We start from the raw sequence: 15,000 nt of genomic DNA on the forward strand, positions 1-15,000 counted from the left end.
ACTTTGTAAACACTTTATGTTTGAACAGTTTCTTAAATTGGATCATGTTAGTACATTGTTTGATTTATTTACTTAATCCATTCCATAATTTAATTCCACATACTGATATACTAAAGGTTTTAAGTACTGTATGTGCATGCACATGTTTAAGCTACATTTATCTCTTTTTTTGAGAATTGTTGTACATTTTTGGGTAGCAGGTTATAGGTTGCCTTGTGCATAATTTTAGCTGTTGGCAAATTCACTATCGTGAAGTTTCAATATTTTTGATTCAATAAATAAAGGATGTTCTCTATATCCAACATGGTGTATTATTATTACATAAACAAAATAGGATGGAAGGAAGAAAACCGTGAAGTATAGCTTACGTTAGCGATGCTAAAGGCACATTTGTTTTTGCTCTTTGCAGATTCATAAAGAAGTTGGAACATTCATGGAAAGCTCTGGTGTATGATGGCGTAAGTCGATACCCTCAAAAAAATTCTGACGCTGCGGCTTTTTAGGAAAAAAGTCTCTTTATCCCAAGTCATAAAGTCAACCCTAAAGACATCCTCTGTCCGCAGGACTCTGTGTCGGTGCACCGACCCGGCTTCTACGCCAGCCGCTTTCTCAAGTTCATGAGCACCCGGGTCTTCAGGAAGACTCAGCGTAAGTTTGCCTTTGTCATCATAGAAGAAAGCAAATGGACTTTAAGAAAAAAAAAGAGGAAGTTGCAATTTTTTTACTGTTCATTTCCTCCTTTATTTACGATGGCAACGCTGTTGTGACATGACCTGGAGGAATAGTTCCTTGTATTGTCAAATCTCAACTGCTCTTAAACATGTCAGGCATGTATCCCATCGGGAGGTTTGACATTTCTGCTTTCAAATGAATTTTTTCACTCTCTGGCCACAACATCATAAATTATAAAGCCTTAGACTTGTATTATTGGCATTATTCTCCGTATTGTCTAACTGAAGGACATCTTGTTGAATTGGCTTATAAAGAGTACAGAGCATAAATAATAGATAGAAATCTACTGCATTGCAAATCGGCGTTGACAATTGATTGATTGATTGATTGATTGAAACTTTTATTAGTAGATTGCACAGTACAGTACATATTCCGTACAATTGACCCCTAAATGGTAACACCTGAACAAGTTTTTCAACTTGTTTAAGTCCACGTTAATCAATTCATGGTATGAATTGATTAACACAACACAACAAATCCATCATAATAGTGTAATGTGGGAATAATGCTAGACCAGGGGTGCCCATTACGTCGATCGCGAGCTACCGGTCGATTGTGGAGGGTGTGTCAGTCGATCGCCAGCCAGGCATTAAAAAAATAGACCTAAAAATTGGCGATCATCAATCTTCACCATGACGTCACATTTGTCACTTGATTGACATTGACAGAAGCCGAGGGTCTTGTGAGATGACGCTGGCTGCTGCCTGCTCATTATTAAGAAAAAATTACCGACAGGAGGGCGAGAAACACTTTTTATTTCAACAGCCAATGTATTTCTTGTAAAGTGTATAAAACGAGAATGGAAGCTGGACAAATAAGATGCCAAAAACCAATCACTTTCATGTGGTATTGGACAGAAAGGAGGACTTTTTTTCTCCTCCATTCAAAAATGTGGACGTTATCATCACTACTGTCTGATTCCAATCAATGCAAGTCATCAGAATCAGGTAACACACCAACTTATATTCTTGTCTTCATGAAATAAAGGAATCTATATATGTTAAACATGCTTGTATTATCATTAAACACCTTTAACTTGTTAACAAAAACGTCTCTTTCTTAAATAAATAAATATAAATTATATATATGAATGAGGTAGATCCCCTCGACTTGGTCAATTGAAAAGTAGCTCGCCTGCAGAAAAAGTGTGGGCACCCCTGTGCTAGATGGTAGAGCGGCCATCCAGCAACTGGAGGGTTTCTGGTTCAAATCCAGTTTCCGTTGTGTCCTTGGACAAGACACTTCACCCACCTTGCTCCCAGTGCCGCTCACACTGGTGTATGAATTTGAATGAATGTTTGGTGGTGGTCAGACGGACCGTAGGTGCAAATTGGCACCTACACCAGTCGGTCTACACCAGGGCAGCCGTGGCTACAAATGTAGCTTACCACTACCAATGTGAGAATGTGGAGTCTTGAGTGTTTAGAAAAGCGCTATATAAATCGAATCCATTATTATTATTATTATTTTTGGCTGAAGCTGGTGCCCATTGCATTTGTTGTTGTGGTGGTAGTTTGCAGTAAACTATTATACTGAGAAGTTTCTAATATTTGAGTTACTGTACTTACGAGAAAAGCACTCTTGAGAGCGCCAGGCCCACCTGCCAATAGCACATAAGACGATCGGGATCGCCCCGGACATGTAATCACTTGTTCCTTATCCCATTTTAGACATTTCCTGAAAGTTTAATCAAAATGTGGCTGTAATGTTTTCAGCCATATGTAGTGGAATGAAAGAAACAGAGAGAATCCTCTTGTTAGTTATCTACTGTCTTTGTCTCTGTGGGTGGAGGCGAGGCCACAAGCATACACACACTGTAGTTGAGGCTCGTAACGTAAACATAAAATAACGTAGAATCCAGATGATGATTCGGATCACCCTCAAAATTTAATGACTCGTTCCTTATCCCAAGTTTCATGAAAATCCACCCATAACTTTTTGAGCTTTCGATAGCGGAATGGAAGAAACTGAGTGAACACTTGTCATCAGCCATGCTCTTTTTCTCACCGACACACACACACACACACACACACACACACACACACACACACACACACACACACACACAAGCGTAAACGTAAAGTAATGTAGTATAGATTATTCATTCAGATTAGGCCCAAAATGTAATATCTTGTTCCCATTTCCTGAAAGTTTAATGAAAATGGTCCATAACTTATGGAGTTATTTTGCTAACTGACTGACAAACCAACTGCAACAATCGGATGGTAAATTGAAATTCACTAACATCAATTTGGGCAAAAGAATATACATTTATTATTTTTATTGTTGGTATTTTTGCTTTTAGTAGTAGCAGCAGCATTCACAAACTGCAACCATAATAAAATAGACACATTGCATCAAAAAAGTAATCACTTTTTCCACATTTTATGTTACAGCCTTATATTCCAAAATATAATTGATTAAATTGTGTATTCAATTCTACACACAAAACCCCATAATGACAATGTGATTTTTTTTTAAACGTTTGCAAATGTATTAAAAATAAAAATCTACGGGGCCCACACACATAGACGCTTAATCATAAAGTAATGTAGTAGAAATGATTTATAATTAATGTAACATCTTGTTCCTTACCCCATTTCGGACATTTCCAAAAGTTTCATAAAAATGGCCCATAGCTTTTTGAGTTACAGTATTTTGGTAACAAACTGACAAACCAATAGCAACATAACCGCTTGGCAGAGGTAATAAATACATACTAACACAAATTAAGTGATATGAGAGGGGCAAAATAATATACATTTATATTTTTTGTTGGTGTTATTATAATTAGTAGTAGCAGTAGCATTAACAGACTGCAAACATAATAATATAGATACAGTACATCCAGAAAGTATTCACATTTTTACACATTTTGTTACAGCCAAACTTTTAAAATGGAATAAATTAATTTTTGTCCTCAAAATTCCCCCCAAAATACCCCACATTGACAATGTGAAAGTTTTTTTTAATTTTTTTTGCAAATGTATTAAAAATAAAAAACATGTATATATGTATTCACAGCATTTGCTCAATACTTTGTTGATGCACCTTTTTTTTAAATTTGTTAAAAATAAAAAACTACAGGGGCCACACACACACAGAAGTGTAAACATAAGGTAACGTAGTATAAATGATTCATAATTAATAGTAGTAACTTGTTCTTTACCCCATTTTAAACATTTCCTGAAAGTTTCATGAAAATCACCCATAACGTTTTTAGTTATTTTGCTAACAAACTGACAAACCAACAGCAACAATTGTATAGCCGTCTGGCGGAGATAATAATGATAAAATAACACACATTTAGCGATATGAGAGGGGAAAAATAATATTTACTTATTTTCTTTAAGTAGTAGCATCAGTAGCATTAACAAACTGCAACCATAATAATATAGATACAGTACATCCAGAAAGTATTCACAGCACTTCACTTTTCACACATTTTGCTACAGCCAACTTTTTAAAATGGAATAAATACATTTTTGTCCTCCAAATTCCACAAACAATACCCCACAATGACAATGTGAAAATATTTATTTATTAATTGTTTTTGCAAATGTATTAAAAAAAACAAAAACAAAACAAAAATCACATATACATATGTATTCACAGCATTTGCTCAATACTTTGTGGATGCAACCTTTTTTATTTTATTAAAAATAAAAAACTACGGGGGCCACACACACACAAAGTGTAAACATTTTTTATTTTTTTTTTAATTTTAATTTTATTTTATTTATTTCTTAAACATAAGGTAACGTAGTATAAATTATTAATAATTAATAGTAGTAACTTATTCCTTACCCCATTTCAAACATTTCCTGAAAGTTTCATGAAAATCACCCATAACTTTTTGAGTTATTTTGCTAACGAACTGACAAACCAACAGCAACAATTGCATAGCCGCCTGGCGGAGGTAATAATTACACACTAACACCAATTTAGCGATATGAGAGGGGAAAAATATTATTTACTTACCATATTTTTCGGACTATAAGTCGCAGTTTTTTTCATAGTTTGGCCGGGGGTGCGACTTATACTAAGGAGCGACTTATGTGTGAAATTATTAACACATTACCGTCAAATATCAAATAATATTATTTAGCTCATTCACGTAAGAGACTAGACGTATAAGATTTCATAGGATTTAGCGATTAGGAGTGACAGATTGTTTGGTAAACGTATAGCATGTTCTATATGTTATGGTTATTTGAATGACTCTGCCCATAATATGTTACGTTAACATACCAGGCACGTTCTCAGTTGGTTATTTATGCGTCATATAACGTACACTTATTCAGCCTGTTGTTCACTATTCTTTATTTATTTTAAATTGCCTTTCAAATGTCTATTCTTGGTGTTGGGTTTTATCAAATACATTGCCCCAAAAAATGCGACTGATACTCCAGTGTGACTTATATATGTTTTTTTCCTTCTTTATTATGCATTTTCGGCAGGTGCGACTTATACTCCGAAAAATACGGTACATATTTACTTTTAGTAGTAGCAGCATCAACAAACAGAAACCATAATAATCAATATATTGTCGAATGAATACCTCTTTGGCAGTGTTCATAAAAACCTAATGTCATGTTCACTAAATGTGTGCCAGCAATTTGTGGATTAAAATTATATTTTTGGATCGTCGAATCGAAGGTGTTACCCAGCATTTAGTTACAACAATCAATAAAAATACTCAACCTAGTTTCGGCCCTACTGACGGCTGTTTTAAAAGCTGACGACAGATTGATCCTAATTTTCCCATCCGTGTCGTGGTTTTGGAACTTCCTGTCGATATTAAATATAGCAACCAAGTTATGCAACCATGTGGGACCCCCTGTGGGAATGAACATGGCTGAAGCGGCGATGTGAGGACATAGCAGAGCTATTAGTCTGCACTTCAGTCTGATGGCTTGTGTACTTTTTGTTTTTTTCCCCGTGCAGAGATTCGATTTTCCCCTTCAAAGAGGACTCGCACCTCCATCCCCACTCTGAAGTCGCCCTCTCAGGAGATCCTTTCATCGCAGGCGGATGAGAAGGACGAGGAGACAGGCAGGGGGGACCATCGGAGGGTCGCTCGCAGTCTGGCCAGTTTGGATGGACACGGTACTTATTAAAACCTGTTTCTTGTCACTAGCGTTATCTGCCCCCACCCTTCCCTACAAACTGCTTCCTGAGTTCTGTTTGGTGCACGATTGAAGTGCAAAAACATTCTTCATCTTCTGTGATGACTCTCAATTCAGTTCAACTATGCAAAGCCAACTGACGACCTACTGTGGTAGCACATGAGCAGGCAACAAAGTGTGAAGGAAAACCACAACTTGAACACCACTGTTGGGTTGTTGCGTGCAGTGACACGCTATAGGGACTCAACCTATCAACGTCACCAATAAAACAACAGTAATAAGGATGTTAATTGTAAAAAATAATAATGAGAATATAATATAAGTACTGAAACTAGAGCTACTGTGGAAGTGTCTTGGATAAGGAAATTCCTATATCCATTCTATAGTTTTTTCTTATTTATCTTATAATATTTCAAAATTGAAAACACTTTATAAACATAGATTAATTTATTTAGGAAAATCATAATTTCTTTATATTTGAATATTATTTAACAAGTAAATATATATATATATTTTTATTTATTTATTATTATCACATTTTATATCATTTTCCTATTTATCCCATAATATTTCTGAAAAATCAATTTATTTTGGACAATCATTTAATATTCACATTTGAATATTATTTAAAATTCAACTATCATTTTTTAAATGTTTTTTTTTTTTAAGGCTGTCAACATTAACACGTTAACTCATGGCATTTAAAGTAAAACAGTTTATCGCGTTACCATATAGTAGTGAAGATGAATCACATCCGGGTTAAGTCTCTACCCAAAAGGTGTGGGCATTGCTACTCGGTCTGTGATCCCGATGAAAGGCGGCCAATCTCGTCCCATTTACTGTCTACAGGTGCACTCACAACTTAGTCAAATCAGTTATTTTCAATATTTATTCATTATAATTTGATTCTCAATCTAAAACATGTTTAAACATTGTTTAAAGTTGCTAAACTTTGCAAATTAATCCAAATGTTGTTTAATTGTAAGTGCAACTATCTTCCATTTACAAACCCTGTTTCCATATGAGTTGGGAAATTGTGTTAGATGTAAATATAAATGGAATACAATGATTTGCAAATCCTTTTCAACCCATATTCAATTGAATGCACTACAAAGACAAGATATTTGATGTTCAAACTCATAAACTTTATTTTTTTTTGCAAATAATAATTAACTTAGAATTTCATGGCTGTAACACGTGCCAAAGTAAATGGGAAAGGGCATGTTCACCACTGTGTTACATCACCTGTGTTCACCACTGTGTTACATCACACTCAATAAACGATTGGGAACTGAGGAAACTAATTGTTGAAGCTTTGAAAGTGGAATTCTTTCCCATTCTTGTTTTATGTAGGGCTTCAGTCGTTCAACAGTCCGGGGTCTCCGCTGTCGTATTTTACGCTTCATAATGCGCCACACATTTTTGATGGGAGACAGGTCTGGACTGCAGGCGGGCCAGGAAAGTACCCGCACTCTTTTTTTACGAAGCCACGCTGTTGTAACACGTGCTGAATGTGGCTTGGCATTGTCTTGATGAAATAAGCAGGGGCGTCCATGAAAAAGACGGCGCTTAGATGGCAACATATGTTGTTCCAAAACCTGTATGTACCTTTCAGCATTAATGGTGTCTTCACAGATGTGTGGGTTACCCATGCCTTGGGCACTAATGCACCCCCATACCATCACAGATGCTGGCTTTTGAACTTTGCGTCGATAACAGTCTGGATGGTTCGCTTCCCCTTTGGTCCGGATGACACGATGTCGAATATTTCCAAAAACAATTTGAAATGTGGACTTGTCAGACCACAGAACACTTTTCCACTTTGCATGAGTCCATCTTAGATGATCTCGGGCCCAGAGAAGCCGGCGGCGTTTCTGGATGTTGTTGATAAATGGCTTTCGCTTTGCATAGAGCTTTAACTTGCACTTACAGATGTAGCGACGAACTATATTTAGTGACAGTGGTTTTCTGAAGTGTTCCTGAGCCCATGTGGTGATATCCTTTAGAGATTGATGTCGGTTTTTGATACAGTGCCGTCTGAGGGATCAAAGGTCACGATCATTCAGTGTTGGTTTCCGGCCATGCCGCTTACGTGGAGGATTTCTCCAGATTCTCTGAACCTTTTGATGATGTTGTGGACCGTAGATGTTGAAATCCCTAAATTTCTTGCAATTGCTCTTTGAGAAACGTTGTTCTTAAACTGTTTAACTATTTGCTCACGCAGTTGTGGACAAAGGGGTGTACCTCGCCCCATCCTTTCTTGTGAAGGACTGAGCATTTTTTGGGAAGCTGTTTTATACCCAATCATGGCACCCACCTGTTCCCAATTAGCCTGCACACCTGTGGGATGTTCCAAATAAGTGTTTGATAAGCATTCCTCAACTTTATCAGTATTTATTGCCACCTTTCCCAACTTCTTTGTCACGTGTTGCTGGCATCAATTTCTAAAGTTAATGATTATTTGCAAAAAGAAAAAATGTTTATCAGTTTGAACATCAAATATCTTGTCTTTGTAGCATATTCAACTGAATATGGGTTGAAAATGATTTGCAAATCATTGTATTCCGTTTATATTTACATCTAACACAATTTCCCAACTCATATGGAAACGGGGTTTGTACTTGAATTTGTTGATGCAGGTTATTGTGAAATAAAGCTAAACCGCGTGTATTTAAAAAGAAAATACATTCTAAAAGAATATATTTTTTCAAATATTTTATTGCTAATTTTCATGTCCAGTCTTTAGGTTTGTTGCTGATGTACTAAACTGCAATATAATACATAACTCAGCCTTTTACAGTTTGACCATTGAAGAGAGAAGAGCAAGCTGCTGTATCTTGTTGGTTAGAAAAGTGAAAGCCAGAGAAAAAAACACCTAAAACCTTTTGAATTCATGATTATTGCACATCCGTATTTTGTCTCTTTGGAAGTTGTAACAAATATTTTCTGAATTTTGTGTCCTTAGCTATGTTTGCGGCGTACCTGCCTCCTGACTTGGTTCCTTCCAGCCAATCCTTCTTTGAGAGCTCCTCCATGGGGACGCTCTCCTCCTCCTCCATCTTGGTCGGCGTGGACACCCAAGCTGATGAGAGGTACCCGAGACGTCCGGTTTTAAAGCCACACCGTGTACAAATTTGAACTTGAAATCGACTTTGCCTTTCAAAAAGTACACGCGTGTCTTAAGTCGTCATCATGGGGACGCTTGCTCACCTTTTCTTAGTTGCGGTGGACCAGCCAGGACACCGTTTTAATTTAGCTAGTGTGTGTCTTTGTTCTCTTACAAAATCATGTGGCTTCATAGCATTCAATTATGAAGGAGTGGGAACAAAAACTATTCCTTACTGTTGCTTTAATGATACCGTTTGTAGTTTAGTACTTTAAAACACCTCCTGGCTCTGGAGGTTACGTGTGTGTGGGTGTGGGCTGCCACACCCACACACACACATTCACACATGTCAAGCTCCCACGCACATTGTCGCCTGTGCCATTGCGCCACGCAGTCTTCTCTGTGATAAGTGTGTCACAAAGGAGGTGACTCAGTGTCTCCTGTACCTTTATTGTACACAAAATACCGTATAGTGTACATACTGTGTGTACTCTACACAATATACTGTACAGTGTACAGACTGTGTGTACTCCAAGTGTCTGCTCTCATGTTTCCGTGAAGGTGTCGCAGCTCCTAAGAGGTTTTGGATTACCTCACTGTGCTTAACTGTACACCATCAAATATTTATCCAGGTCTTACGTCACACATGTGTCAGTGAAGACTTAGGCGTCCCATCATCAGTCACCTGCACATTGTTTTATTAACTCTAGTATCAGTACATATAATCATAAAACTGGCCCGAGCTGAGAATATGTACCTGGCAAATAAGCATACACTTGCGGATTTATTGTGATGTTTGTCAGATATCATATTTTTATTTGCAGGAATGTACATATATAATAATATATTTAATGTGTACTAACTATACATCACAACCAGGCCCGGCCCTAACCAATCTGGCGCCCTAGGCAAGATTTTAGGTGGCGCCCCCCCCCCACATCGGCAGTGAAGTGTATATACTCAAAAGAAACCGAATAGCTTTGTCTTTGACCTTTTTTTTACTTAAAGAAAGCAAATTAACAATCAGAATAGTTAACAAGATAAAAAAAATATGAATAAATAAATGAATGCAAAAAATAAAAAATGAATATATGAAATACAATATTTTTTACATACATATTGCTTAATTAACATTAATGATGTGCACTTTAACAACTAGGCTTACAACTATACCTAATATATAAAGGGGTGGAAAAGTGACTATTACCTGCAGGGCAAACATTAGCTAACCAGAAGGCAATAACAATGTAAACAAAAAACACCTGCTTAAAAGATCTAATACAAATGTCCCTGAGGAATGTAAGGTGGGAGTACTGTAATTACCTAACGTTACATTATTATTTTCCATAACAATTTAGCCCCCTCCACAATATTAACCCGACGTTAAAACAGAACTAGCTACTTATTGATTAGCAATTGCCGAATCATGTAACATTAGCTTAATGCTAAAAAGCCAGGTTACTATCACATTCTGTAACAGACAAATAATTTCATGTAGGCTAACGTTACCTACCTGCTACCTCTGTCTTTTTCTCCTTTCTCCTCCTCGGGGCGCACCGTGCGGGGGGGGGGTCGTAATATTGTAACAAATAATATTTCTATTATATAGGCTTTACTTTGCATTTTAATTAACGTGGGATTATTTTTTGTATTTAGAAATAATAGTACCAACTTTTTTTTTTTTTCTCCAACATTTGTGGCACTGGCGTGGCGCCCCCTGATGGACGGCGCCCTTAGCATTTGCCTATACGGCCTATGCCACGGGCCGGCCCTGATCACAACATGGTTATGACTTTTGATGACAATAATAGAGAATCACGTGCTAAAAAGCACACCGTGCTTGTTCAGGGTGAATACAAGGAATAGAGCACCTCTGCTGCCCTCCAGTGGATAAAGGCAGTATTGTACTATTTATGATGAATGCATGAGCCAAGACAAATTAAGGAAAATATTAGTACCGATAATTCAGTTGTTGAACCACTAAGCGTTTTTCATTGCAGTTCGACAAAGACTTTAGTAGTGATGTGCATTTTGTAAATGTAGTCCATGAAAAAAATGTCTGTCCAAGTTCTATATTTCTTCCTTTTGGTACAGTGCATCTGGAATGTATTCACAACTCTTCACTTTTTCTACATTTTGGTATGTTACAGCCTCACTCATTGTACTCAAAATTCTACAGACAAAAACCCTTAATGACATTGTGAGAAAAAAAATGTGTAATTGCAAATGTATTAAAAATAAAATCAATACAAATATTCACAGCATTTGCTCAATACTTAGTTGATTCACCTTCGGCAGAAATTACAGCCTTAAGTATTTTTGAATATGATGCCACAAGCTTGGCACACCTATCTTTAGGTAGTTTTGCCCATTCGTCTTTGCAGCACCTCTCCATCAGGGTAGATGGGAAACATTGGTTTTCATCCGGGATGTCTCTGCACATTGTTGCATTCATCTTTCCCACGATCCTGACCACTGACAAACATCCCCGCTGCATGATGCTGCCACCAGCATGCTTCACTGTGGGGATGGTAGTGGTCTGGTGATGGTGCCTGGTTTCCTCCACACATGATGCCTGGCATTCACGTCAAAGAGTTCAATCTTTGTCTCATCAGACCAGAGAATTTAGTTCCTCATGGTCTGAGAGTCTTTCAGGGGCATTTGGCAAACTTTTTACGAAGAAATGACTATCGTCTGATCGCTCGACAATACAGGCCTGATTTGTTGATTGCTGCAGGGATGGTTGTCCTTCTGGAAGGTTCTCCTCTCTCCACAGAGGAATGTATTACATTTTGCAATAAGCAAAACATAACCAGATGTGGAAATAATTAAGTGATATGAATGCACTCTATATACTGTATAACTGTTTTTTGCATATTAATAGTTTGGGGTCTGTTTACTGACCTGTTTTGTTTTTTTATTGGCTTGTGTCTTATTCTTAAACTAGAATAAAATAATGTCCCAATAAGAGGTAGGTTTCTTTAGACTAGTATTAGTACTGTAGTAGTGATCTGAATATATCACTGTCTCTATATCTTTTATCTATAGCTCTCTCTCTCTGTAATTTATTTATATATATACTTATACTGATACATCTGATCTTTTTTGTGTGTGTGTATGTATATATATATATATATATATATATATATATATATATATATATATATATATATATATATACACACACACACATACAAACACACATACAGTATATATTTATATATATGTAGTTTTTTTGAGTTGGCTGGATATAGTTATATATATATATATATATATATATATATATATATATGTGTGTGTATGTATATATATATATGTATGTGTATATATATATATATATATATATATATATATATATATATATATATATATACATACATATATATATATATATACACACACATATATATATATATACATACACACACATATATATATATATATATATATATATATATATATATATATGTATGTGTATATATATATATATATATATATATATATACATATATATATATATATATATATATATATATATATATATATATGTATATATATAGCTCTCTCTAATTTATTTATGTCTATACTTATACCGATACATCTGATCTTTTTTATATTTATATTTAAATATATATATATATATATATATATATATATATATATATATATATATATATATATATATATATATATATATATATATATATATATATGTGTGTGTATGTGTGGGGAAAAAATCACAAGACTATTTCATCTCTACAGGCCTGTTTCATGAGGGGGGGTACCCTCAATCATCAGGAGATTTTCTCCTGATGATTGAGGGTACCCCCCCTCATGAAACAGGCCTGTAGAGATGAAATAGTCTTGTGATTTTTTTCCCACACATACATACATTGCGCTCTACTACGGTATCGAGCACTATTTTTTGGATAACCTTATTAAGACATATATATATATATATATATGTATGTCCATCCATCCATCCATCCATCTTCTTCCGCTTATCCGAGGTCGGGTCGCGGGGGCAGCAGCCTAAGCAGGGAAGCCCAGACTTCCCTCTCCCTAGCCACTTCGTCCAGCTCCTCCCGGGGGATCCCGAGGCGTTCCCAGGCCAGCCGGGAGAGATAGTCTTCCCAGCGTGTCCTGGGTCTTCCTCGTGGCCTCCTACCGGTCGGACATGCCCTAAACACCTCCTTAGGGAGGCGCTCGGGTGGCATCCTGACCAGATGCCCGAACCACCTCATCTGACTCCTCTCGATGCGGAGGAGCAGCGGCTTTACTTTGAGCTCCCCCCGGATGACAGAGCTTCTCACCCTATCTCTAAGGGAGAGCCCCGCCACCCGGCGGAGGAAACTCATTTCGGCCGCTTGTACCCGTGATCTTGTCCTTTCGGTCATAACCCAAAGCTCATGACCATAGGTGAGGATGGGAACGTAGATCGACCGGTAAATTGAGAGCTTTGCCTTCCGGCTCAGCTCCTTCTTCACCACAACGGATCGATACAGCGTCCGCATTACTGAAGACGCCGCACCGATCCGCCTGTCGATCTCACGATCCACTCTTCCCTCACTCGTGAACAAGACTCCGAGGTACTTGAACTCCTCCACTTGGGGCAAGATCTCCTCCCCAACCCGGAGATGGCACTCCACCCTTTTCCGGGCGAGAACCATGGACTCGGACTTGGAGGTGCTGATTCTCATCCCAGTCGCTTCACACTCAGCTGCGAACCGATCCAGTGAGAGCTGAAGATCCTGGCCAGATGAAGCCATCAGGACCAAATCATCTGCAAAAAGCAGAGACCTAATCCTGCAGCCACCAAACCGGATCCCCTCAACGCCTTGACTGCGCCTAGAAATTCTGTCCATAAAAGTTATGAACAGAATCGGTGACAAAGGGCAGCCTTGGCGGAGTCCAACCCTCACCGGAAACGTGTCCGACTTACTGCCGGCAATGCGAACCAAGCTCTGACACTGATCATACAGGGAGCGGACCGCCACAATCAGACAGTCCGAAACCCCATACTCTCTGAGCACTCCCCACAGGACTTCCCGAGGGACACGGTCGAATGCCTTCTCCAAGTCCACAAAGCACATGTAGACTGGTTGGGCAAACTCCCATGCACCCTCAAGGACCCTGCCGAGAGTATAGAGCTGGTCCACAGTTCCACGACCAGGACGAAAACCACACTGTTCCTCCTGAATCCGAGGTTCGACTATCCGGCGTAGCCTCCTCTCCAGTACACCTGAATAGACCTTACCGGGAAGGCTGAGGAGTGTGATCCCACGATAGTTAGAACACACCCTCCGGTTCCCCTTTTTAAAGAGAGGAACCACCACCCCGGTCTGCCAATCCAGAGGTACTGCCCCCGATGTCCACGCGATGCTGCAGAGTCTTGTCAACCAAGACAGCCCTACAGCATCCAGAGCCTTAAGGAACTCCGGGCGGATCTCATCCACCCCCGGGGCCTTGCCACCGAGGAGCTTTTTAACTACCTCAGCTACCTCAGCCCCAGAAATAGGAGAGCCCACCACAGATTCCTCAGGCACTGCTTCCTCATAGGAAGACGTGTTGGTGGGATTGAGGAGGTCTTCGAAGTATTCCCTCCACCGATCCACAACTTCCGCAGTCGAGGTCAGCAGAACACCATCCGCACCATACACGGTGTTGGTAGTGCACTGCTTCCCCTTCCTGAGGCGGTGGATGGTGGTCCAGAATCGCTTCGAAGCCGTCCGGAAGTCGTTTTCCATGGCTTCCCCGAACTCCTCCCATGTCCGAGTTTTTGCCTCCGCGACCGCTGAAGCCGCACACCGCTTGGCCTGTCGGTACCTGTCCGCTGCCTCAGGAGTCCCATGAGCCAAAAGAACCCGATAGGACTCCTTCTTCAGCTTGACGGCATCCCTCACCGCCGGTGTCCACCAACGGGTTCTAGGATTACCGCCACGACAGGCACCAACTACCTTGCGGCCACAGCTCCAATCAGCCGCCTCGACAATAGAGGTGCGGAACATGGTCCACTCGGACTCGATGTCCAGC

The 15,000-nt window shown here is 38.8% G+C and overlaps 1 protein-coding gene across 4 annotated transcripts in view; it reads left to right on the plus strand.

Moving 5' to 3' along the window:
- pip5k1bb (phosphatidylinositol-4-phosphate 5-kinase, type I, beta b) overlaps positions 1-15,000 on the plus strand; it is an 88,632-nt gene that overhangs the window by 68,193 nt on the left and 5,439 nt on the right. For all 4 annotated transcript variants that reach the window (XM_061986515.1, XM_061986516.1, XM_061986518.1 and 1 more), the window contains 4 exons: positions 410-458; positions 564-648; positions 5,680-5,841; positions 8,827-8,953. In XM_061986515.1, coding sequence (XP_061842499.1) covers positions 410-458; positions 564-648; positions 5,680-5,841; positions 8,827-8,953 — 423 coding nt within the window. The remainder of the gene's footprint in view (positions 1-409; positions 459-563; positions 649-5,679; positions 5,842-8,826; positions 8,954-15,000) is intronic.

Source organism: Nerophis lumbriciformis, linkage group LG12, assembly GCF_033978685.3.
Source record: "Nerophis lumbriciformis linkage group LG12, RoL_Nlum_v2.1, whole genome shotgun sequence".
In the NCBI taxonomy this organism is placed as follows: domain Eukaryota; kingdom Metazoa; phylum Chordata; class Actinopteri; order Syngnathiformes; family Syngnathidae; genus Nerophis; species Nerophis lumbriciformis.